General features: G+C 37.5%; 1 protein-coding gene across 8 annotated transcripts in view; it reads left to right on the forward strand.

Annotated features, from left to right (window-relative positions):
* Nucleotides 1–5,761: 5,761 nt before the first annotated feature.
* The window catches only part of RHBDD1 (rhomboid domain containing 1), a 50,133-nt gene continuing 29,119 nt past the window's right edge, over nt 5,762–26,775 (forward strand). The window contains exons 1-7 of one of the 8 annotated variants that reach the window (XM_054835739.1): nt 5,853–6,369; nt 7,150–7,194; nt 12,823–12,934; nt 13,301–13,387; nt 14,185–14,701; nt 17,889–18,021; nt 26,290–26,378. In XM_054835739.1, coding sequence (XP_054691714.1) covers nt 14,269–14,701; nt 17,889–18,021; nt 26,290–26,378 — 655 coding nt within the window. In that variant the 5' untranslated portion in view covers nt 5,853–6,369; nt 7,150–7,194; nt 12,823–12,934; nt 13,301–13,387; nt 14,185–14,268. The other 7 variants (XM_054835744.1, XM_054835741.1, XM_054835742.1 and 4 more) reach the window with 7 other exon arrangements.

The following is a 26,775-nucleotide window of genomic DNA, read 5'->3' on the forward strand; positions in this document are numbered from 1 at the left end:
AAGCTAAAGACTGATACTTATTTCCTGTACATACACAAGAAAAACCATCATCCCCAGCAGACTCACCAGTTATTTCCACTTGGCTGCTATGTGCAACCTCCAGTATGCTCTAAAATCAATCAAGAAAAATTACTCTCAATTTTTACTTAACTTTGAAGTCCACTGCTTCTACTTCAGATTTGAATTAAGCCTTGTGCACTTGAAATCTTGTCTACATCTCCCATCTATACTAGCTGATCAAATAAAATGTATTTGCTGGGTTACAGTAAAGTTTCTGCTAAGCTGAACCTCAGTAACACCCAGCTACAAAATACAGGCTCCCGGGTTTGGTGACATTCAGTAGTTTTACTTAGTTTGACTATAATTCATACATTACTTTCTATGCTAAAAATGCTTAAATGTTTTATAAAGCCAGTGTAATCTTCATTTACTTTTCTCCTTCCTACAACAGCTTTGTAATTTCTACTGAATGTTTTATAAACAGAACCAATAACAAAGAAAATTAAAGTAACACTTTGATAGAACTTACCAATTTTGAATTGCCATTTTCAGATTCACTGCCTTGAATATCACATTTGCCCCTTTCCTACTCTGGAACAATTTTTGTGAAGGGGCTCACCTCCACGGTACCTGAGCAAAAGGCAGGGAACATCCAGGGACGGCAGCTGGGCTCAACCAAGAGCCTAGATCACAGGACAGCCCACAGTGCTGCGGCAGGTTGGAGGTAAAGCCAGGAAGTCAGGACCAGACACAGCACCAAGACAGCTGGACTGAGCCATCAGCCTGCAGTCCAGGCCTAGCTCAGTAGGGCCCACAGCCAGGGCAAGGCTACGGTAGAGCTGGCAACCAGCATTGCTATGGCCCCGCTCAGAAAGGGACTATGGGCCTGGGGCTGGACTTACATGGGGTTCCTGGGCCCGGGCAGGGAGAACCAGGTGAGGCCAGTCAGGGCAATTAAGGCCTATCAGTGCACTCTGGGCCGGGACTAAGCCTTTGTTAGGCTTAGTTTTGTTAAATAAAACTTAGTATGTTAAAGACAGCTTTAGAAAGCCCATTAAAACAACAACAGCAGCAGCAACAACAAAATGAAAACAAAGAATCAACTCCCATTTCAATATTATGAATATTATGACATACTATGCCTCCTCGCTACTTCTGAGATTCAAACTTCCAAGGGAGATACAGCTTCTTTCATTGTAAGAAAGCAGAAATAAAAAGAATGACTTGTAAAGTAAAATTTTAGGACCATTCTTCCCCTGGTATCAGCCCCTCATCCAACTGCTTCCCCACCCCTGCCTCTCAACCTCTCTTCAGGGGACGTCCGTCAGGTTCGTGAGCGTATATGTTGTAGAATCAAGGTTAGTATAAAAAGATAAAAACCTGAATTCTACTCAAATATCCATGAGAAAATAGCGAGCAAAAAAAGACTTCCAAAAGGGGACTTAATGTAATTTCTGGAGAAATTCCTTTACTATCTTTGACAAATCCTTCTTTACAAGGAGTGCCAGATAAAGCCCTCCAGTATTGCCTCCGGATTAGCCCAACTTTGAGAGCTGGAACTTGGGAGTACTATGAATTGATGCTTCATCTCCCTGGGGGAGCACGATGCTTCCACTGTCCTGGCATCCTGCAGGCCAGTGGAACACACAAAATGTCACTAGATTACTGTAACTTCCCTGCTATAAAGCAGTTAAAATTTCATAAAAAATTGGATCAAACCCCATGTTTCCATAAAGGAAAACATTATGTGAATGCTTTATAGAAATGAGAAATAATCACGAAATTTTCACAGCTACAGTATTAACAAGAACTCCCTGCCAGCAGCAGAATATACTTTAACTTCATGATTTGTATAAGCTGTGAATGATGAGATGTAAATTACGTTGCTACTGAAAAAAGAACTGTATTCAACAGAGTATTTTCTGCCTATAGTATTATTACGGTTAACAACTTTCAGACTGGTTTAGTAATGATTACTTAACATTTCCGTGGTCATGCAAAATGAAGATTTTTGCATATACATATTTTTAAATCAATTTTAGATGACAGAAGGTTACTGTCTTGTTCTTCCATAACCAATAACTTTTTGCATTATAGTTTTTTTCACCAGTGACCTCAAATTATATTCTCTTTGATTTTGGTGTCTTTTTTAGAAAGCCCTTTAGTTGCGTATAGGGATTGCCTGGTACCAACTTCTTGGCATATTCCACACATTAATTTCCTTAACATTGCCTTTTGGTTTGCTCTGTTCTCTTCTGGTCACACAAAACAGCGTAGGCTTTTGAGGATGAAAATGCTTTGGTTTAACTGAAGTCTCTCAATGCAATGTGGAAGTATCTGGATGAGCAGGAGGTGACTAGATGATCAAAGGCCCCTTTGGCTGTAAGTGTTATGAAACCTTTTTGATGTTAGTCTGTTTCTTCCGGCCCATGTTCAGACCAATACACTCTTTTATTTTCCACCAGATGTTTCTCCCATTCCTTCCGGCAGACTATATGAACAGATCAAGACCCTCCGGGATACAGTCCTTTTTATCTCTGTAAGCTGGAGAGAAAGCATCTACATTTTTCACTTTTTTACATTTGTCCATACTGTATTATAAAGTTATTGTGTTGGTGATGTGTTGGCAGCTGAACTGGAGAAAGTACACCACCAGCTAAGGAAACATTAGCATGGGTGGGCTACATAGCAAAAACAAAGTTAATGTCAGATCAAAGACTCCGAAAGAGTAAGCCCTGAATTCATACTAAACATTTGTTATCAGATTATATTTCCGTACATATCTCTTAGAAGGGCTTGCCTCCACAGTTTCCAAAGTATTATGTTGTTTTCAGAACCAGAATGTTCTGGTACAATAGCTGTATATAAACTACTAACATGTTTAAACCGATCCTTTAATCATCTGTATTTTGTTAATTTTCTGACAGACTCATAATATTCCATGTATCAAATTCTGGGTTACTGCTTCTCTCTTCTTCTACTATTTGTAAACTCTGTCACGTACTGACAGTCTAGGAAAGTCACAGTTCCTTTGCTGTAACTATGCTTTGACATTCTTCTTACATTTGTAGGCTAGTCCTAACTAGTTCCTTCAAGATTAACATAAACAGCATTTTAAATATGCTGCTATCAGATTCCCAGCATTAATTAAAAAAATATCCTTCAGATACGGATTTAATTTGAATCCATGCATTCCATAGCAGGCTGTTCCTTCCCAATTATTTAATGTTGAAAAGCCTCAGTATAAATCTCAGAAAAATGAGTATTCTGAGACCTGCTCTCCTGCTCCTAAACCCTGTTTAAACCTTGTGCTATTAAGCAAAGGAAAGATCTCAATGTCACTTTTTCATTATGGGTCAACATATGACTAAGCTGTATGTTTACACTGATAATAGCTGTATTATAAATATTTACATGGATTATATAGTTAGCAGCAAGGCGTAAGCAGTACTAACTGTATGCGTCACTCCTGTGCTAAGTGTACCTGGGTTATGAAAATGATGGTTTTGTTTATTTCTTCCTTATTTTCTTTCCAAGTATTGAATTCTCTTTCTAATCAGGCCAGCCATAACTAGGAAACAGAACCTATACTGTTAATAGTTGCTGAAATGGAAAGAGATATTGTCTTACATAAACTCAACTAATTTTTCATGTGCCAGCCCTTCAGCCAAACTAAATTACTATTCTTACTCAAGAACATCTTTCATGTTGAGGAAAGCTGGGTAATCGCATATATAGGACATGTATGAGCAAGGCTAAAGAAATAAATTTCATCAACTTCAGCATTTTTCCATAAAAAAAGTTGTAGTTTGTGAACAGTATTTCTCATTTTATTCAATTTTATTGATAAGAAACATTAACATTCAGACAAAAAGGTAAAAGAAATCCATGATGTGGCATGAGATTAAAGAAAGAGAGCAGCAGGTGTTTTGGGCTTTTTTCTAACCAGCTATTTATGTCAGCATAAAATAATCCAGAAGACCGGGGGAGGGGGGGGTTAGCAAAATTTGTACAGAGCAAGAAACAAATTTTAAGAACGTAATGGGAATTAAATCCCACACTTGTGAAAAAAGGACAAGAACAGTGGTTTTTTTTTTAATCTATCTATGCATGTGGCCCATTAATTATAGCATCTGAACACGTCAATAATTTACTTAGCCTCCCGTTGTCCCTGTGACTTCTGTTATCCCTGCTGTATCAATAAGGACCTGAAAAGATGGAATATTAATAAATGATTTCTCTGGTTGACCCAGGAAGTGAACTAGGAATGAAATCCAGATTTGCTAGGTCCCAGAAGAGAACAAGCACCTCAGGACTTGTACATCCAGTAATAAGATCTGGACCTGTACTCAGGCAATAAATACTGCATCTTTAAGAATTATGGACTGGAATTATGATTGCATGGAAATGGAGTATGCTATTATAGAAAATGGTGCCAATTATAGAAAACCTGGTCTATGTTAGAAAATCTATCAGTCTAGGCATTTATAACTCCCACATCCTGTGATTTCTATGAATTATTATGATTAGCATTAATTGAGGTAACAGATCTAAATGTGCCAAAGCGAAGGAGCTTAAGATAACGTGTCTAAATGGTGGCACACACTGAATCTGCCCTCCTCTTTTGGCTTCTGTTTGTTCTTGGAAGAGAAGACTATGCTGAAGTTGCTTGTCTTGGCAAAGTTTGCTCCTTTAACTTGATCTCCACCCTATTTCTAGGAATTCAGCCCCTTTCATGCCTGCCAGTCTGCTGAGCTGTGTGCTGTTTTTGGAAGGGCAGAATACAATTTTCTTATAAATCCTATGACATAGTTGTATGAATTGCCAAAATGTTCTATGAAACCTAAGTGCCACATAAATGACGGCAAAATAGAGCCATTTGCATGTAGCTTTGGCTATGGATTTTGTATGATTCACTTCTAGTCACATATTTGCACCATCAGCTTGCCAACATTTCTATGATAACCTATTATTTTAGGCATTTATAATTTGCTCAATGTATTCCCTACTGAGTATTAATAACAAAGCTCCCAGTCTAGATATTTATATCAAATTCAGGGAATAATACTTAACACCAGTGACTAGTACTCTACACAAGTGAAACTAATATGTTCATCTAATTGCCTTTACTGCTTGAAAAAAATTAAAGTGGTTGAACTGTTAAACTTACAGAACTAGTCACTATTTTGCATGTGTAGTAAGACTTTTTCAAAGGGAACCTAATTATGCATTTTAATGGTAAGTAGTACCAGTAACTGGTATTTTCACAGACACTGTTAGAATAAACACAATTCAAAGCCTTCTACCTGGGAAGTTGGGCACCTTTTATCACCTGGAGCCGGTATTTCATCAGAACGTACTCGCTGAGGGGTTTTGCTTAGGATCCGGTGTGCTCCTCGCCTGCTCTTAAACACCTCCTTATCTTCGCTAATTTGTATTCGCCTCAACACCCTTCCACAGCTTGCAGTGCAGATAAAGCTAATAGGAGGCACTTGCCCGCTCCTCAATAATTGCCTCAACTCCTAGGCGGAAGCCGCCTAAGCGACTCAACAGCCAGGGCGGAACATAGCGCTGGACGACTGGGCCTTGTGCCGGTCTGCCGCCCCGGGACCGCGCTACTCCCCGGGGTACGGCTACTCTACGGTAACTTTACCGGCCCCAGCAGTACCCTCACAGCGCCGCCTCAGCTGCCTCCCGCCCCTCTGACAGACGGCGGGCCGGGCACCTCCCGGCGCGTGCGCAGCCGAGGGCGGGCCTGGAAACCGCCTCCCTCGCCGCTGAGTGGCGGCCGCGTCACGTGGTGCGGCACGAAGGCCTGGGCTGTTGCTGCGCGCGCTGGAGAACGTGAGTGCTGAGGCGGGGAGGGGGCGAACTCCGCTGCTGCTGCTGGAGCCCTCGCCCGCCGCCGCGCGGGGACTGGGAGGTGGTAGCCTGCTCCGCGGCGACCTGCCGCCTCCTCCCGGTGGCGTAGCCTTCCCCCCCCCCCCCCCCCCCCCCCCGCTCCTTTAGCCCGTCCCGGCTGGGCCCGCTGCGGGGTTGGCAGGGCTCGGGCTGGCAGAGGCGGTGGCGTCTTGCGGGGCGGTGTGAGGGCCCCGGCGTGCGGCGCCCGCTCCCCTCCGGTGGAGGGCGTGAGGCGAGGCGGGCGCGAAGGCGCAGCCCGGGCCTGGGTGTCGTGCCCGAAGAGCCGCCGCCCTCCCGTGCCCGCGGCTGTCCGGTACACCGAAACGAAAGCGCTTTAGAGGCTTCTGTGCTGGGCAAGGCTTTCCCTGAAGCCGTTAGCTCTCTGGAGCTGGCCGCTAGTAAGTTGCCTTCCACCGAGCTTAGCCCGTCACAGGCCGCTGGAAGCGGAGTGAAGTTTATGGAAATGAAGTGAGTCTCGGAAATCGCAAAAATACCTAATATTTTATACTCTAATAACTGTTAGTATTCCTCCACCCTTTTTTGTGTAGGACTTTGTTCTTGCCAATACTTTGAGGTGGTAGAAGGAAGCAGTGTCTGGAAGAGTAGAGTGTCGTGTGAAAAACAGTAGGGATGTGGCAGTGCTGGTTCCCAAGGTCTAAACCCCAGATACGCCTGTCTTATCAGGAAACGGTAGCAAATTCATTTTAAATGCAGTGACACCTTAATATGCGCTGCATATTAACTCCATTGGTATATATTTCTTTACTCTGTTTCCCTTCAGCAGGTTTTTTTTACAGATTATGTAAATAATCAGCTGTGGTGTTTTTTAAAGCTACCAGAGCTATATCCCTTTCTTTCCTTGTTAAAATGGTAAAAAAACCGCACCCCAAAACCTGCAAATAATTTGCACCTGTATCAAAGGAGAAGCAGTGACAAATGTACCTCAACTTTATTTGGTAAACTTTCTTATGTTTGTGTAAATACTGAGTTTAAGTAATTCAGGTGTTTATAAAATGTATTTAATGATACCTGTGTTGGTTTAATTTCCTGAGATAGTGCAGTGATGTTCTTCCCGGAGCTGCATTTTGTTAATTCAAAGAGATTTGAAGTCTTTTTACAAGAGTTAACATAACAGTAATAGTAGAAAGTGTATATTTCTGAATTGTTTGTATATTTGACCATTACTATTGAAAATGGATTTCATTAGAAAGTAAGCTTCCTCTCCTTCCTTTCTCCTACAAACTGCAGACAAATTTTCCCTGGAAGAAACGTGAACAAAGAAATGCTAAACATGTAAGAGCCCTTCTTATTCACACTTCTGAATTTGTCAGGGAAACATTGGCTGTTTCATTTTAATTATATTACAGAATTCTTGAGATAGAGGGTGCTATTCTGGTATAATTGCCTAGTTTTAGGATTATACAACTCTTAAGTATTGCAGTCAATTTAAAAAAAAAAAAAAACAAAACCACACACACCAAAAAAACCTTCCATCTCTCCTAACATTAAACATCTGTGAAATTAAAACTGTGGCCTAATCTGAAGTCCACTGTTGTTCTGATGTATCTTTATTTTTTAAACTGTGCTATCCCCTCACCTTCACCAATAGTGATGTAACTATGAATATTTATTACTGTTTTTCTTCTCTAACTTGAATTATGTGTAGATGCATCCTAGCATTTTGAGGCAGTTAGTAACTGCTGTCTGTTATGAGATGGGGATAGTAAGAATATTTATCAAATCTTTCCATGTCCCTTTCTTTCTACAAAACTGGCAACGGACTTAATATGTCCGGTTTCTCCCCTCAAAGTATGATAAAGTAATTCTGACTAACTGACCAGAGAGGTTCAGCAAGAGCTGATGCTTCAAAGAAAGAAAGTATCTGTTGACATATTCTTTTTCTTTCTAGCTTGGTCAAAAATTCTTTATCTGTTTGATTATATGTGAGAAAACTATGTGTTGCTTTTCGGGTTTCTAACAAAAAATAGCAGTGGTAACACATTGCTGTTGTGGCTTCTGTATAGATCCTGAACAGTGTTTTTTTAATGAAAGAAAATTTAATAATTTCTAAGGAGAGTTGCTAAAATGTAGGCTTTCATAAGTGTAAATTATAAAAATCTATAAAGGTTCCTGTTTTTTCTGTCTCTTTTACACTAAAATCACTTCCTGACTTGGCAATTGCAGCAGAATTTCTATTATATAAAACTTACGTAAGCAAACCTACTCCTTTTGACAGCGTATTTGTTAGCAGCTTCTTGACTCTAATAAGTTATAACCGTGAAAAGGATTTTTATTAGGTTGTTCCATTTTGGAAGCTGATTTGTATCGCACTATGAGAAGACTGGTGTGATCTTTGTCTCCAGAGGAGGAAATAGGAACTATCGCTAGTATATGTGCTACAAGTAAATCCTCTTCACTACACATGAGGCCTTGGTTTTGAGACATGTGAACAAACCACTTCATAGTGGTTGCCTACCAAAGATAATGGAGAAACTGAAAGATCAGGAAGGAATGAGTTTAGTGGTAGATTATGAATTAATATGTTTTCAATAATTTCCTGGATCACAATGTAAAGAAGTTTTCAGTAATTGTTCTGATTTTTCACAAACTGAAGAGTTTTGAAGACTTTGTTCCATCAAATAATGTTTCTTATATTGCTACTACAGGATTTTTTTAGCTTTTTTTAACTTCTAGCATCTATTTTTCTTGCAACTTGAGATCACTGTTTTTGTTCAGATTCTGGCTGCTTTAGTCACTGCTGTATAATGCCCAATCTATAAATTGCCCGCAATGCGTCATATCAGCTTGAGGGTCAAGCTGGTGTCTGAAATACATAATGTAATTTCCAGGATAACTCTTCTAGTCCATGCTTAGTCAACTTTGTTGGCTCTGAGGGAAGGTTCTGACAGAGCAAATGTGCAGCTGATTCTAGCTGTACATGGTGGTGGAGTAGCTCCTTATAACCAAAGGACTGTTTGGGCAGACTGACCTCTGCTAGAATTAAAACTTTCAGGTGTATATCTCCCTGAGAGTGGCTTTAAGAAGCTCGTTGGTTCTATGTGCTGTGTCCTTGCATGGCACAAGGAAGTGTTGCTTGCTATGACTTCAGTGTCATTGTAGCCGACTGAATAATTTGAAGACTTTTAGTTAGAAGTGGATGCTACATAGGAAATGAAGGCAGACAGATAAAATATAGTTATGTTAAGCATGTTTTACAGATAACATCAGTAGGCTCCAATGATGACAGAGAACAGAATATCATATATAAAGCAAATTTATTTCTTGTGAATGAAAACATGAGTCTAAAATTGGCAGGGCTTCCAGTGATATTGGAAGTTAATAATTATAATGAAACAATTTGAATAACTATTTTAACTGCAGGATGGACAGGTTGCAGGGTTTAAGTATTTTTAGATTAAATAGCAGTAGTCAAACTAATGAGGCAATTAAAAGCCTAAATGCTTAGTGTCTCAGATCTGTCTCAGTGAGGCAGAATATGAGATACCCTGAAAACAGAATTTCTGAAATTTGACCTTATCTGTTCTTTTCTCTGAAAGCTGTCTCATTTATTTTGAGATAAGGTGTCCAAAAGTGTTCTTGGCCTGTAGTTGCCACACCCTTCAGAACACAATTTTCAGGTTTATGTTGTTAGCTTAAAAGCTTATTTTGTGAAGGGCTTCTTTTTAGTAGTACTTAAGAGGATAAAAGAACTATAAAACATTTTCAGTTTTCATGCTGAAGCAAACATAAGAGGCAGAGGAACTTCCTTATTCTCACAGAAAACTTTGAAAGACATTTAAAATTAAATGTAGTGTATTAAAAGACTTTGTAGCCTTCTGTGCAGTCATTTTTTTGTTGGTATTTGTATTGTTTTCTTTCAGCAAGACAGCTACTGACTTACATCTGCAATACAAATGTTTCAAAATAATTTATGACTTCACAAACCAAATTCTGAAATTGTTATGTTTTTTCAGTTTAAAGTTCAGTATTCCTTTGTCAATAAAAGCACATTATGCCCTTTAAAGGCACATCTGATTAATCCAAAAGTCATTCTTTATAAAGCAATTACTTTTATAATTATGTCAGAACCTTGTCTTTTGTTATAAACTGTGCAAATGACTAGATGTTTCAAAGCTTATTATAACTGACTGCTTGTGGTTGACCTTCTCCTTGCATACATGTTAAATATAAACAGGATGATTCATTATGTTTCAAATTTTTGAGTTTTTCCTTGCAATGTTTGTTTTTCTGTTATGCCTGCCTTCCCCCCTGCCCCATAGTTTGAGGGCAATAGTAAATGGGTTTACAGTTTGCTTCTGGTTCCTTTGTAGGACTCTTGCCCTAAAAACACTGTTTCTGTTTCATTCTTGACTTGGGTAGATCTTTATACCCTGAGACCGTATCTTCATAAACAAGTAGCGTGGGCCTGTTGAGGCTTATCTGTAGTGTGAAATGGTTTATGCTCAGGATCTGATACTTACCCTTTACATATTTCAAGTGTTTTATACATTGGTCTAGCTCTAATCTGGATATGTAGGCTGAATGCCCAATTTTTTTGGAGCCCACTGGGTTCTTTCCTGGAACACATCTTCTGGTTTAGTCTTTTCTGAAGAGAGACTAGTTCATGCACACTCAGGCCACTCCACAGTGTGAAGTCAGTGGGGGTAATAGAGAAATTCACTTCAAAATCATACTCCTGAACTGAAAGAGTAACCCTGAGATTTTTTTCTGTCAGTGAAGAGTTATACCATGCTAAAGTGCCTCTGTTATAAATCATTTTTGCAAAGCAATGAGAAGAACAAAGCAGATATAGGGAGAAAGTTGGTGACAGATGGGAAGATCAGGATGTGCTGTGCAGATAACAGCAAAATCTGGAGGTCACGGCTGCATTCACCCTCAGTGGGAATGAGATGTTGTACGTCTCGGTCTAGTCATAAAAATCTATTTTTATGTCACAGTGGTTTTTTTAATATTTTTTTTTAAGGAGAAGGGCAATGGGTTAGATTTTGACTTGCATAAACAAAATTTCAGGGTAGTTCCGTCTGTTTTGGGGGAGCAAGGATTCAGGGAGATTCTTTTCTTCTAACTTCAAATTACAGCTATAGGAAAAGACAGTATAACATTTCATTTTAACTGGTATTTACTAAAATACTTTATTACATGAGTTTTCAGTAATATTAAGTCATAATATTTTATGGTTGCCAAGTGAGCAAGGGAGGTTGTCACAGTAAAAGTTTAACTGCTTTGCACTTGCTTAGTACAAAACAAACAAACAAATTCCAAAAATGTTTAGTTCAGACATTTATCTTGAGTAGGTGACAAAAATGCATACACGTGGCAGCCTAGACGCAAGACAAATGTCCATTTCAAGTCTGTTTTGGAAATTTGTACATTTTGAAGTGGGTGGCATGTTTTCAAAAAAGAAAAAGTGCTTCATTGTTTCAAGCCTCATTAGACTTTTAATAAACAGAGTAGAGGCTGAGGAAGAATGTTCAAACAGTTGAAAGCCCTACATATTTGAATTTAGTTGCATTCCAGAAGGCTCTCAAACTACCGGTTTCTTATATCTTTTTCCTTTATAATCAAACACATGATGGTTCTTGGCTGACATTTTTTTTATTGCTCCCAATAATGGGAATGAATTATAATACATAGCATACTGTAATCATGGCGTAAACCATTCTCAGTCATGTTACATGATTATTGTACAGATAGGAGCTGCATGAGAGTTTCTTTTCCTAGGTGCATGTATGTTAAAAGTGTCTAAATTGAGAATTAGAGTAGCAAAAGGGGGGAGGGGGCACTTTAAAAAATAAGACTGTAGTATTTGGCAATTTGAACAATGTGGTATGGCAAGATTTTTGGAGTTTCCACATAACTTGGGTTTAAAGGATGCTGACTTAAATTCTAACAGTTTTTATGTCAACTGTTTTGTGGTGGGAAAAAATGTAGCTGTGTCAGTGATATGAGGAAAATCAGAAGTTTGAGCAGATGTATACAAGAACAGTTTGGTATACCTAGTATCAGAGCACGTAGTGTGGAAAAAGGATGACACTGAGTAAACTTTGGTTATCTAAGTATTTTTTTTGTAACGTTGACATTAAGAAGTCAAAAGGCTGACAGTGTTCATTATCGTATGCAACAATCAATTTACATTTTAAGTTTTAGCTCATTTGAATTTTGTAGGGACTACAGCTGTGATCTCTGTAGTTAAATTGTGAGGATTAGGAACTGTTTTTTAAAGGCACCAGTTTAGTTAGTTATATGTTCACGAGGCATGGTATAAAGCATGTTTCTGTTGTTTACACTCTGTTTTGGGCAAGACTTAGATGTTATGTAGCATCTCTGCTATGTAAGAGATTAGACCATGGGAAAAAATGCAGTGAATTTCCTTTTAATGTAGCAAATAAATTTCCTTGCATTCTGTTCTACTACAATTGTCTTGAGGATGCTAGCAGGGTTTTTTTTTTTCTCTTAAAGTTCTATAATAAGCATAAATGCAATTTAAAGAGAAATCCAGAGACTAGAATAACTTAATTTGGTTAATTAATACTACTTCTTATAGTTATGTGTGTGAACTAGCATGGAGGTATATGCTGCTCTCAGATCTAAATAGAGGAGGTACGCTGGCCCCTAGATGATCTTTGATGTTCAGCCCTGTGCAGGTTTCATAGTTCATTTTGCTGTTACAGGATAACATCATTCAGAGGTGATTTCTTTCTTTTCCATGTGTTCACTTTGTGCAGTGCAACCCAATCAAATTATTAATGATACTCTGAATACCTAAAGAAAAATGCTTAGTAAAGTGTTTGCAGGCATATCAATGGTCTGTAGAAATGTGCAGTGTAGTAAATCCTAATACACATAACATGGAATGTTGAACTTTGCATCTTGAGCTGTTGTTCTTTTCTCCTTATAAAGGTGTCATTTTTTCCTGTTGTCCTCCAGAAGAATTATTGTTGTTTATCTAATAAAAATGTTTACAGAGGAAGCGTTTGCGATGAATTGGAAAGAAATTTAAACTAAATAAAAAGTTAGTATATTAACAAATGATTCTAACTATTTTATTATATAATGGAAAAGGAGGTGAATGGGATGTTGAGATGAGAATTTTGTATATATCTAGATATTTCAGAAAGTTTCATTTGAAACTTGATAGCAGAGTTTTGATGAGTAAGTGTATTTTGCTGGCTCTGCATAATTGATACTTAGATATGAAATAATATATTGTGTATCTTAAATAGTTCAGCAAAGAACTGGCATACTAGAGCTGGAGAAGAGTGGCCATGCTATTTTTATGCCATGTTGCAGAGTTTTGAGAACTAAAAATAGCACTGGCCAAGTTGAGGTGGCCTTCAGATGCTACCTGAAATTCAGTGTCTCTTCCTGTCTTCTGCAGGTGGTTCCACTTTCTAGAAACTCCATGTCACCTTGTGCTGTGTTCTCCAGTGTAGCTCCCTCCTTCCTGTCTTATAAGCTTGCACAGGTTAGATTGATTCCCTTTCTCAGTTTCTGTCATAGTAACCCTATTTCTAGCTAGATCTAGAACTTTTATAGCCCTTTTTAATCCTCTACTTGATCTGGTATGATTATGGCAGAGATGAATATTTTGCTATAATGATCTGGAAATTTTATGTGCTGTTCTTGTAGATGCTTTCCTCCTACAGTTTTTTTCCTCCGTTGCATACTTTTAAACTAAACTTTGAATTCTAGTCACTGGGATAGCAAGAACAATTTTCAAAGCTTTCATTTAGGAATACTTAGCTGTATCTCTGTTACTTCTTGATATTGTTTGTAAGTTTTTTAATTTTCATTCTTAGTGTGCATTGAATATTTGTAAAAGTTGGAAAAATGGTCATGAAAAAAGTATGTATGTAGCAAAGATGGGAAGTCTGAAACCTGAAAGTCTAGAGAAGCACTTTTGATTGGTTTCCTTCCTGAAATTTTAATAATTGTGAATCAGGATATTAATGAGAAGGTGTCTAGAACACACAGGAATTTTATAGATGAAGTAAAGCCCGTCCAGGGACATGAGAGAGAGGTTGCAGGTTCCTTTTTCTCACAATGCTTGTCTGGATTATCTGTATAAATCCCTTTTATTTGTGTGTTATGCCAGTTTAAAAATTGTGATTTTTTTTTTTCTCACCTGAATTTATGTTCTGATATAAAAAACAGGTCTCAGCTGATTAGCTTGAAGAATTTGCTGTGTTTTTAAAAAAAAAAGATGAGCTTGAAAACATCCCTGTATATGTATAATAATGCAGTTATCTTTTTTTCTTTCAGAATTTCCAAAACTTGTATGGTTTTGAATTTGACCAAAAGACTAGAAGTTGGAATAATCTTCACTTTTTTTAATAAGAAGTAATAATGCACCGAAGGCAGGGGAGAGTCAATGCTGGACTCCTTTTGCTGCTTTATCAAATTTCTCAAGTTGGACTCCAGAACATTCCTTCTGTAACCCTGGGGGTACTTGCACTGAATATTTTTCTGTTTCTGAATCCTGTGAGCCCACTGCATGAAGTGTGTATCAGTGTACATGAAGGCTTCTACAGAAAGAACTGGCAGCGTTTACTGCTTTCTCCTGTCCACCATGCAGATGACTGGCATTTATATTATAACATGATTTCCATGCTTTGGAAGGGGATAATGCTGGAAAAAAAGCTTAAGAGCATATGGTTTGCATACATAATTGCAGTATTTTCAGTGCTGATTGGAGTTGTTTATATGGTGCTGGAATTCATGCTTGTGAAAATTCTGGATGATCCTTTGTATGAAAGGAATTGTGCTGTAGGTTTTTCAGGTAAGGCACATAGTCCAATTTAGATCTGTAAAATTAATATTTACAGGTAGCATATAGCAATATTTGAATGCAGAAAATGGATAGCTGTACATCCATATGCATGTATGTGGTGGTTATGTCAGTAAAGTTAACCTGTTTTTTAATTTAAAGCATGTACTTTGGGTACATGCTGTACTCATGCTGTCATTGAGTCCTAGTATTAGAAGGCAAGCCCTCCTTTTCAACCTCTGAGAAAGGTGCTTCAACACTTCTGAGAGTTCCTTATGGTATTTGAGTTGATACTAGTTGTAACATCCTGGTAGTTGCTCATTTGGAGCTTCAGATATTCTCTGGTCACCCACTGTGAGACATGCCCAGTTCTAATATTGGTCTTTATGGTGGCTGTAGGGGCCCTGAGTGCAACCTCTTCCCCTGTAGAATCTGGCTGCCTGTGCTTAAGGCCAGCTCTGATATGGGGCAGCTGTGACCCACCTCAGACGAGTGGGACAAGATCTGTGTGAGACAGCGGAGAGAAGCTACACCACGGGCCTTTTTGCCCATTGCCAGCAGCTACTTTTAAGCTCAAGCCCTCTGTTGTCCCTGTCTGAGCTGTGGCATCTATGCCTGGCCACATGCTTCTCTGACCTGGGCCTTGACTTGACTTCCTGACTTTCTTTGGCCCTGCTCTGTTAGGAGGATGTGCCTGGTGATCTGGGCTCCTGGCAACCCCACTTGCCGTCACCAGCTGCCCTGTGTGCTTTGCTCAAGGACTGTGGGACTGGGCCCCTACTGGACAGGTTGCTGCCTGCCTCCCTCCCTCTTCCCTTTGGATACCCTTCCTTTGCTGAGCATCTCATTCTTGTTGCTACCTAAATGACTGCAGAACCCTACTGAATATTATTAGTGGTAAAATGGTCCAGTCTCAGCTGGATTTTATAGGGTTAGCTTTTATATAATACTCCCAACTACTGCTGAGTGATTTGTGGGGGAAATGTGCTCTGTAATATCAACAACTGAGAGGTGCTGCCATCCAGCTTCTTTTTGAACCTCTTTTCTTGTATCATCCTAGACTGTAGGATGAGAAGTTGAGACCCCTAGAAGTATCCCTTTTCGGTATTCACTTACATAATGCACCATCCGTGGGAGGTTTTTCCTATCAGTCCATACCTTAAAATAGCTAAGTATCAACCCAGTTCTTAGTAGGAATGAGAAGGGTGAATATTTCAAGAATTTATGATGAAACTTCTTTATACTCATAACTGGGCCTATAATACTACCATATAATTGGTTAATGTTGAGATTTCATTATAAGACTTTTTCGCCAGATTAGTCTCCAGCTTCTCACTTAGCCGTATAGCAACTTACACGTCCCTTTCCTTGAACAAACAGAAGGGAAGTTAGATTTAGTGGTACAATTTTCTAGGTGATGCAGCTTTACGGCAAAAGAGACCTAGTTACTGAACAGCAGTGGTGCTGGCAGGCAGAGCAAACATTGGTGATGGGCCAGATCGGGTCCCCATTTCATTCCTTACGAGAGACTCCTGTTAGCCATACTCTAATATTGGTCGGAGCATGTATTTTGGATTTTTTTAGTGAACTAAAAAGAGTGTGGGACTAAGCCTGTAATCTACTAAGCCATTTATATGCAGGACAAAGTCAACCTTTTTGTCAATTTAGGGATTACCTAATTGGATTTTAACTTACGTGTTCTGCAAGATAGTTCAGATCTAGCATTGAATATTGTAACCTGTCCTGATGTTACTTACATTCTGCAGCATCTTTTGAGTATTTCAAGCTTGGAAATGTGGGACTGCAGCTGATGTGCATGTGAATTTGACCATTATTTGGGCAGCAAATTAAAGTAGGTGTAACAGAGTTAGTATCCATAGTTGATCTTTCTAAACCTTCAATGTTCTCAACATGACCTTCAGCATAGGTAATTTCTCTTCAGTTGGGACAAGTAGTATGTATATGGAACAGCTGGTGAAGAAAACATGAGTATTTTCCTGATAACTCTTTCTTTAAGAGCCAATGCATATGCGTATTCATGACCCATTCACTTTACCAGGTTTTAAGAGTTTTAGGGTGCCTGTATTTTTTAATTATTTTATTTTGTTCTAAATGGATGAAACAGACCTGCCTCTTGTCCCCCTGGATGGAACCTGATAACATACTGGGTCAGGCAGTTCCAATGGACACTTAAACCTTTAAAAAAAATAATAAATTAAAAAGTTGAAGGCCTCACAGACAGGATTCTTGTGAGCAAGGGTGGATTGAATGGAGGTGACTCCTAAACTATGCTGCTGCTATCGAATGTTTCTCTTCTTTAGTAAATCTGTAGTTTCTGAGTAAGTCCAGATTTATCAAGTAAATAGTGTGAGCATTTGTGTATGTGCAAACACATTCCTGTTTATATTTGATCTTGGAATAACAATATTTACATCAACGGATAGATGAAGGAATTTTGCTGTCTCTTGTTTTCTATGGTGGTAGAAGGGGAGGGAAACACTTGATGTTTTTAGTCTGTCTGTTGATGTTCAACTCTTTTCCATGTCAAAACTTTTATTTGTTGATTTTTCAGATTTTTTTGAAACAACTGTGTGAGCTTTCTCTTAAGAACTTTTTCAAAAACATTTTGAAAGTTCCAATAAGTTATGTGAATTCATTCTGTCATATTGACTATTGCTTGCATGATAAAACAGTTGCTGTCAGTTGGAAATGAATGATTATTATAATTAAAGATGATTTATCTACTTTTTTTCAGAAACAAGTGATTCTGGAGCATATGTAAGATGATTTTCCGTTAATTCAGAATTTGAGCCTACCGTTGAGCTTCACATGCATCTATTTGTCATGTTTTCAGTAATGGCTTTTCTCAACTCATGGAACACTTTTTTGGAGTTCAATAATTTTGTCAATTATTTCAACTAGAACTCACATTTTTAAATTATGTTTATATTGCTTTGAATAGCTGAATAGCTACAATGAGCAGGCATATTAAAAAGCAACTTAGAATTGGCTGCTATACAAATAGGTAATTTTTTTATCTTAAGTCACTGAAAAAACAGCTTAGAACTGTTGTCCTGGCATGCAACAGTATGCTTCATGATGCTATGAAACTGCATGATACTTCAATTTCAGTAGTTGTCTGTATTTCTTTATTATTTGAACACAAGTACTTCTCTATGTGATGATTTCTTGTTTGCAGGAGTCTTGTTCGCTTTGAAAGTTCTTAACAACCATTACAATCCAGGAAGAGTCAGCAACATCCTTGGATTTCAGATACCCAGTAAATATGCTTGTTGGGTGGAGCTGGTAGCTATTCATTTAATCTCCCCAGGGTAAGTACATTTAATATTTCAAAGTTAGGAAAAGAGATTTGGGCTATCTGAAGTACTTTGAAATATATTATGAAGCATGTGTAGTGTTAGCTGGTATCCAAATGGAGTGTTGAGGCTATAGTCTGCTTTTTTCTTTAACACCTTGTATTTTGACCACATTTCAAAATAAAAACCTGAAATACTGTGCCCAGAAGATATCACTAATTATTTAAGGGAAGATAACAGGAGTTGATGGACAAGGAAAAGGGATGTGTGTTTTTCAGCAAAGTAACCAAATTAATATACTGTAATACCAAGGGCTTCATAAGGAAAACAGCATTCCACTCTTTGCTTGCTATTTCTGTGCTAGTCCCTTCTGTCCATTTGTTGTAGTCACTCCTCTAATTTATTATTAAAGCTATCATCCAGTATTCTGCAAATTTTATGCAGTTTTACTGTCCTGCAGTCTTGCTGATCACTTCCCTCAATTTTCCTGTGTTCTGCCAGTACAGTTCATCTGCCCATAGATCTGTGAGAATAATGCCTTTCTCTTCTTTGGCAGTTGACTTCTGGAGTTCTAGTTGCAAATCACTGATTTTCTTGTGTATTATAATTGTCAGTCATATTGGAGAATGTATGTGAAGTACAGACACCAAACTTAAACTACCAAATCACAGTTTATGTACAGTTTGCTGCTTTTTCAGAAAGATTTAAAAAAACAAAACAAGAGGGGAGCAATACTGACATACTTCTCATCAGATACTTTGATATACCAGATAGAACGTTTCCTAGACCAGAATGAGAATTCAAATATTACTTACTTTAAACACTGGTTTTATTGCTTTATGACTTACTAGCTGATTGACTGCAGCAAGGAATCCTAGGTTAAAAGGCACAAGAACTGCAGAGTGCTCTGTTCCAAATGCAATTTTAAGTGTGAGCTCAGAGGTCACTTGCATGGCATTTCTACAGGTATAAACCCAAAGCTTTCAATGCATTAAAAACAGTCTTCTAAAAACCATAAACTTTGTTAGCTGAACATAGTTTTTATTTGGTGATGTGTTTAATAAGATTGTTTACTATTAAAGAATAATGAAAGCACGTTATATCTGAAGTAAAACAATGAGCATATCATACTGTATCTGGTAGAGGAAAAACATGAGTTTAGTAGTTGGGTGCTATTATTTCTCAGTTGCTTTATTGCCAAAATGTCTTTGAGGTAGAAAGTGTATAGGATGTCCAGATATAATGTCAAAAACCTTTTCATAATGTTATGGAAGCTTAGATTGCTGCCTGGTCTAAAGAACCTCTACATTGTTACATGCAATCCTGATAAGACAATTTCACAGCACTTAAATAATAATGGGGGCCATAGAAAACAAGTAGTAATCTCCAGAAATTCATGTCCCAGAACACAACATGTTTAATTAGTAACTGCCAACTGCCTTGAAATGAACCATAACAATTATAGCTCTGAGCGTTGCTCTTATGTGCTCATCTGCATGGTCCGGGCATGTTGTAATATTTGAAGTGTCTGATTAAATGGTATCCCTTTATAGATCAAGTTGCATAATTTAGTTTTGAATAGATAAGAGGTTAGTAATTGCAGCAGGATTCTGTCCAGTCAGAAAGACATGCAATAAACTTGGGTCTGCCTTAGTGGAATGATGTATTGGGATCACCTGAGAATCCATAACCAATGAAGGACTGTTAAAAACTTTCATTTGTGTGCTAGGAGAGGGTTTAGGGTTTTACTGGTATTTTTAAATTCTTTTTCTATTAATGTTTTTGTTATAGGGGAATTTTAAAACACATGTAATATACTTATCTTCACCTTCTATAAAGTAAGGATATTGAGATGTAGGCTTTTTATAGCAATTCTTGGAATTATTTCTTTGATGGAAGAGCAGGCATGTGAAAAGTTATCTTACGTTTATGTCCCTTCCAGAATTAGGTGTATGGTATCTGAAGTCTTCTATGCCTTTTTCATGGAAGTGCTTTACCTGTACTCAGTATGAAAGGACAAGCTTATTTTTCAGGTTGTTTCTGAACTAAATATTTATCAAATTGATGAAAAAGACACTTTGGGGTTGGAAGCTGGTCTTCTTCAAACTTTTTCAGAAAGTTGACAGTAACAAAGAATGAAAATAATGGAAGAGGGGAAAGCTAGGAATGGAGAAGAATAGAGTATGGTTTTTCAGTGTTCAGAAATGTTGAGGTTTGATATTATGACTGTCCAGAATTGCTGTTTTTGCAGTTTGTCAGAAATACTGAGACTTGCTATTCTGGGGTTCAGAGAATCTCAAAGATATCCAACATTTCTGTAGCTCACTGCCTCTCTGAAAACTGACTTAGGCATTTCTCTAGGCCTCTTTTGACCTGTGTTTTGTTAGGTTTTATAGTTACTGACTTCCAGGTGTCTGAAAGTTTTTTTTTTTTTTTTAGATCTGTGGATGATGAAATCCACAAAGTGTGTAATTCTTAATTGAGTTTTTTCTATTTTCTAAATCAGTTCTAGCTTTAAGTTTGTTTCCAGATTTATCTTCATAACATTTTCAAAATAAACCATATTGCTAAGTGTTGATCTGAGCCAGTTCTGTTGATTTTTTGGGGGGGGGTTGCTGTTGGGAAGAAGTTATGGGAAGTGATAAGGTAGATTTTCTTGCTCTGTTTTCATTTGTTGAGTCTGCTGAGTGACACCACAGAATTGAAACAATTAATGATGAACTCACCAACAGTGAGGAATTGATTTGAAATCACAGTAAGATTACTGGAATGGTATTGTAAAAATTAATACTGAGAGGCTTGTAAATATTGGGTCAGAATCTCTCATACATGAAAAGCAAATGCAGTCCAAATGGTTTTCCCTCTAGTGATACCAGTTTTCATGGAAATTACACAGCCAAATGAGAAAGTACAATTCTGTTTAGAAGATTTTTCTGAAGTAATATGTGCATCAGCTTGATGGCAGATGTCTTCAGGAAACAGTATTTAGGCATACTGCATAATTATCATTAGTACGAAGTGAATGGTTGAGATAAATAAGATCTCTGGGGATATCTACATTTTTCAAACAAAAAAAATTAAATGAGACATCATTTGAATTTCTTTGTACCTGGGAGAGCATTAGTTAATATTGATAAAGCTCATTGACATTTAGAGAAGAAAACATGCAATTTAAAAAGTCAAGAACCCATTTTTTATTCCTATTCAAAGTTCAGCTTGTACTATAGAAAGTGAAAATTTGATGATTATTTTTTTCACAGTAAAATTTTCTTTATTAACCGGCAGGGGAAAAAAGGCAGTAGCGGGAGAATGTTTCTTCACTAGTCTAACTGAAAAATAACAGTCAATTTTTACCTAGTAAAATGCACATTCCAATCAAGACATTGCTATTCTTGTGAATAGTGTAAAAAGCCTATTTTGGAATTGGTTGATAATGGCGGTTGCTTTACTGCTGATACTGTAAGAGTTTTTAATTATATCCAGAATTATTTACTGTATATAAAAAAACCAGACAATAGGAGTAAACTCAGTTTTCTAGATTAGACAAGGAAGAGTGGAATTTATAATACAAGTGAAAGGAGTCTTGATAGTATGTGTTTGGACAAGACTTCTTCACACAACTTTTGTGCTTTGTGTAAATTGTTTATTAATTTCTTTTGAGCCAAAATCCATAGCATTTAGTTCTAAACTTTGCATATAATTCTGCCTTGTGAAAACAGCTGTAATTTTGCCCTTAACTTTAATGTCTGCAGATAAAACTCAGGCAGTCTCATAGGCAAGAAAGCCATTATGCAAATTTTTTAAAAAAGGCAATCTACTGAAAATAAAAAATTCACTGCAAAATGTAGTAAAATGTCAAGAAGATTGACATTGAAGTATTATTGGGGATTAATGGTTCAAATATATTTAAGTTCATGGAAATAGGAGTATCCACTTTGGACTAAGGCATGTGGATAGAAGAACATTAATTGCATATGTAAAACAGTTATTTTATGGAATTTACTGAAATAGAATAATTCCATTCTTTTTTGTAAAATAAGATTATAGGGCTTCTGAATGAATCTGATCTCAGAACAAATGCTCTGAGTGAGAACTTCAGAAGGGCAAACATGTATATGTTTGTATATAAACATATATGTGTGTATATAGTTTATACTTACCAATATTTAGTCTAATGCACTTTTAAAGACCATCACTATAATAAACTCTGATTGCTCTTTGCAGGGTCTTAGTAGCCCTCTCATTTTGCCTTACGAAGCAGAGGCAAGCGTAAGTGAAAGTGGGCTCTGAACTCGGGAGGATCTGGGAGGCCTCTGCCTGATGTGGATGGAGACTCTCAGTTTCTCCAGTCTGTTCTACTACTTAAATGTTTTTAAATCTCTCGCTGTGACTTATGTCTATTGCTCCTTGTCCTACGGATAGAGAATGTGGAGAGTGTATTCATTCCTATTAGTGACAATCTTTTCCATATTTTAAGATTATTGTATCTATGAGAGAATTCTTCAATGGACTTAAGTGATTATGATCCCTTTAGTCTTTTCTCAGAAGTTTTGTGGGCTCTTCTTTTGTTGCTCTTCATGTGCAGTATGCAAAAAGTAGGCTCAGTTCTCTAGCTGAGACCTACCACTTCTGAGTGGAGTGGAAGGCTGCTTCATTTTACTTCCCAGTAGTGCTCCTGTTTACATATTTCCAGTAAAATACTTGTCTTTTCTGTAGTGGTGTGATGTGTTGATCTGTGCTTTATTGTATAATTCACTGTGTGCCCCAGGTTCTATCCTGAAGCTCTCCTACTAGCCAGTCACTTCTAGCCTGTTTGTATAGTTGATGATTTCTGTGGTATGTTCAGAACTCCGTATTTGTTTTTACTGCACCCTATTTTTTTTCCAAATCACTACTTCATTTTGTCAAGGTTGCTTTAAATTTTAATGCCATCTCCAGTGACCCTTACAGCTTCTTTTAGCTTGTTGATATTTGTAAATAATATTTGGAGTAGACTCTTGCAGAAATCCACATGATTCGTATCCTAAGTTTGGTAATGAATCACTGATAAGTATTAAGTCAGGCTTTCCAACCACTTAGAGATCTCCTTAGTGTAGTTTTAGAGTTGAAGGTTTTTAAGCCTTCTTTACAACAGATGCTGTGAGACAGTGCTGCATTCTTACAGCATGTGTGACATCTGCTAATTCTCCCTTTCCATGAGGCTTTTTGCTCTGTCAAAGGAGGAATTTTTGTTGATTTGATGTGATTTGTTCTTGACAAATCTGTTTTCTGTTTCGGGTGTTCTTACCTAGGTTGACAAAGTACATGTCTTAAAACTATTTGTTCAGCGATTACTATCTGGGAACAGGAGATAGTGATTAGTATGTAGTCCTCTGACTAGAGTCCTCTATTTCTCTCTTCCTCCCTCCCCGCCCCCAACTTAAGAATAAGCATAGCAATGTCCTTACAGTCCTCTGGAACCTTACCCATCCTCAAAACAGCTAGGAAAAGACACCTTAACTACTTCAGAATTTTGCTGCATAGTTACGTTTTTTCATTTGTTTTGGCGATGTTAAAAGCTTGTAATAAAATTACCTTTTTTGTTGCATATTTGCAACATATATGCCTGATTGTGTATTATCTGTATGTTTTAGTTGTTACATTTGGAAAATATCTATAAAGATGTTTTCCATACTATAAATCATACCAAACATTAGCAAAGAAGTTAAGTTACCATTCTAAAGTGAATGTTCTAAAAGGCAGTGGTGTTTAACTTGGCTGTAACATTAAGCATTTTGTTAATGTAAGGGAAGCTGTCTTTTTGTACTCTACAGAATTCCTTTGGAATTATAAGTAGCAAGGTGCTACTGTTGATCACACTGAAATTAATTTTAAAACAGTGTATGGTGAAAATTCTTTGTGATTTATCAAATGTACTAATTTTATCCATGTCAGTGATAGTATATGTGTGACAGTGTATCTGATAATTTTTCACTTATAAAACTCTGTTTCAACATTTTCATTATAAGTTTCTACTCCTTGAATATAATTTTTAATTAAAGAGTCAATAGTGTATAGGCATAGAATCATAGAATGGTTTAGGTTGGAAGGGACCTCAGAGATCATCTAGTTCCAACCCCCCTGCTCCGGGCAGGGACACCCTCCACTAGACCACATTGGCCAAAGCCTCATCCAACCTGGCCTTGGACACTTCCAGGGATGGGGCCTCCACAACCTCTCTGGGCAACCTGTTCCAGTGCCTCACCACTCTCACAGTAAAGAATTTCTTTCTAACATCTAATCTAAATCGACCCTCCTTCAGCTTGAACCCATTCCCCCTTGTCCTGTCACTACACTCCCTGATAAACAGTCCCTCACCAGCTTTCCTGTAGGCCCCTTCAGATACTGGTGAGCCACAATTAGATCTCCCCAGAGCCGCCTTTTCTCCAGGCTGAACAATCCCAACTCTCTCAGCCTGTCCTCATAGGAGAGGTGCTCCAGCCCTCTGATCAGCTTCGTGGCCTCCTCCGGACTCGCTCCAACAGCTCCATGTCTCTCCTGTACTGGGGCCCCCAGAGCTGGACACAGTACTCCAGGTGGGGTCTCATGAGAGCCGAGTAGAGGGGCAGGATCACCTCCCTCCACCTGCTGGTCATGCCTCTAGTACACTAACTTGTTCAATAGACATGAAGTGGAAATTACCCCCTAAAGACTTCTTAAAGTTGAAGGGTTTTGATTATTCATATTATGTAAATATACAGCTGCACTGTATTGCAAGCAAAGGCCTTGATTTTGGGTTTTGTGGATCAGTGTTGTTCTCAGATAAACAAATGTCATGCTCATCTTGATTTAAAACACTGCTGTGAATATAGGTGAATCACTGTCACGTTGGTGATTTCTAGAGTAAGGCATCTTGAAGTATTTAATGTTTTACATGTACAGAGACTTTTCAAGTCAGGCATGTGTTTTTCACAAATTTGGAAAATCTGTTCCAGAAAAATCTGTTTGGAAAACTAGTTCTTTATAGGTACTTTATTTTGCTAACTACATCTTACCTATAAATTTTCACATCAACATCTATGTTTTACTCTTAAAAAAATTAAAAAAAATGCTGGTTACTTGTGGAAGAGAACTGTGAGAAAAGTTTGTGGTTAAGTAGGTGGCAAAAGAGTGAATTTAGATTTGATCTTTATCTCCCTCTAGTGACATATGCATTTTCTTGTATACTTTTACCAGTGATGTCTGGAAGTTGTACTGTCGTGAGTGCACATGCTATCATCTGTGTAGCTCCTTTGGCTATCTGGCCAGAATGTAGAAAGTGTAATGTTTAAATCTATTATGTTAAACGGAGATTTCTTTTCTGCTTTATAAAAGCAGAAATGCTGATATTACTTGAATCTTTGGACAACCAGTATAAATCCAGTGGACTAAGTTATTTATAATTGCATATAACAGGAAATAGTAATGTTTAATGTATTGGCTTCTCTAACTTCATAAGAGAGGTGAACAATTAACAGATAATATTTAAACCTGGTTAAACTCAAAGGAGTTTAACTCTTAATTTGAATGCTGAAAATTGGTTTCTGAATTTATAGAATACCCCACAGTCATGGCAATACTTGAAGCAAATCTCCTTATTTACTGTAAACATATGCTTCCATGTTGATGACCTCTCAAAAGAGTCTAGAGCCTTTTCATTCTATATGCAAATGGGCAGTGATCTTTAAAAAAGAAATTGTTGATATGTCCAAAAAAGAATTTGGATCTCAGCATTTCCCTCATTGTTCTTTTAATTTTGAAGGCACTGTATTACAAAGATTGCAACAGATCTGCATTCATGCTTATCTTAGTCTAATTGTAGGATTGTGTTGATAGTGCAGTAAAGTACTGTACTTACGCTTTCACTTGAAACTCTAAGTGGTTTTGATAGAACCTACCTAGACATTTCAGCGTAATTCTGTGGATTTACTTTTTTATAGATTAAAACTAGTTTCCTACCTCAGTCTTTAATATAAATTATTTCAGGAAAATGGTATTCTGTCCTTTATACAAGCAATTAAAATATCTCCAATTAGTTTCCAGTTTCTTCAGGATATTTGTTAGATGCTTTTCTGTAACTGTCTATACCTACCAGTTTTAGGGTAGTTAGAAAACTTGGCACTATATCTTTGGAGGCAAATCATTTCTTTATGCTTGGTCTTACTCAGGAACGTTCTGTCACAACAAATTCTGCATTCCCCCTTCTGAATCCCTACCAAAAAAAGTCTTCCTTGCCATCACTCACAAGACTTTCCTTTTTTGTAGGACTTCTTTTGCTGGGCATCTGGCAGGCATTCTTGTTGGATTGATGTACACTATGGGACCTCTGAAAAAGATCATGAAAGCCTGTGCAGGTATATAATTTTACTCAGTTTGTAAAATCTGCATAAGACACTTTTATTTTTAAAATTCAGTGAGTCATGCATACAGAAATTCAGGCCATTTCAGCAAGTTTTTAGGCAGTTAAAGATAGGCTGGTTATTAAAGTGAATGCAGAAGAAAAAAATGAACTTTTTTCTCCTTAAATATAGACAATAAGAACCAGTAAATGTCTTTCAGATATTTTTACTTAGAGGAATACCTTTTACCCTTCTTAAATGTTTAGAATAAAATGTTTCTCATAAGATGTCAATGAAAATGTCACTTTAAAGTGTGGTGAAACCATAAAAATATGACAAAACACAATAAGTTTCCATGTTGATTTCTAATACTTGTATCTGTTCTAGTGGAAGTCGTTACAGTTTGAAGAAG

Source organism: Grus americana, chromosome 9, assembly GCF_028858705.1.
Source record: "Grus americana isolate bGruAme1 chromosome 9, bGruAme1.mat, whole genome shotgun sequence".
Classification (NCBI taxonomy): Eukaryota; Metazoa; Chordata; class Aves; order Gruiformes; family Gruidae; genus Grus; species Grus americana.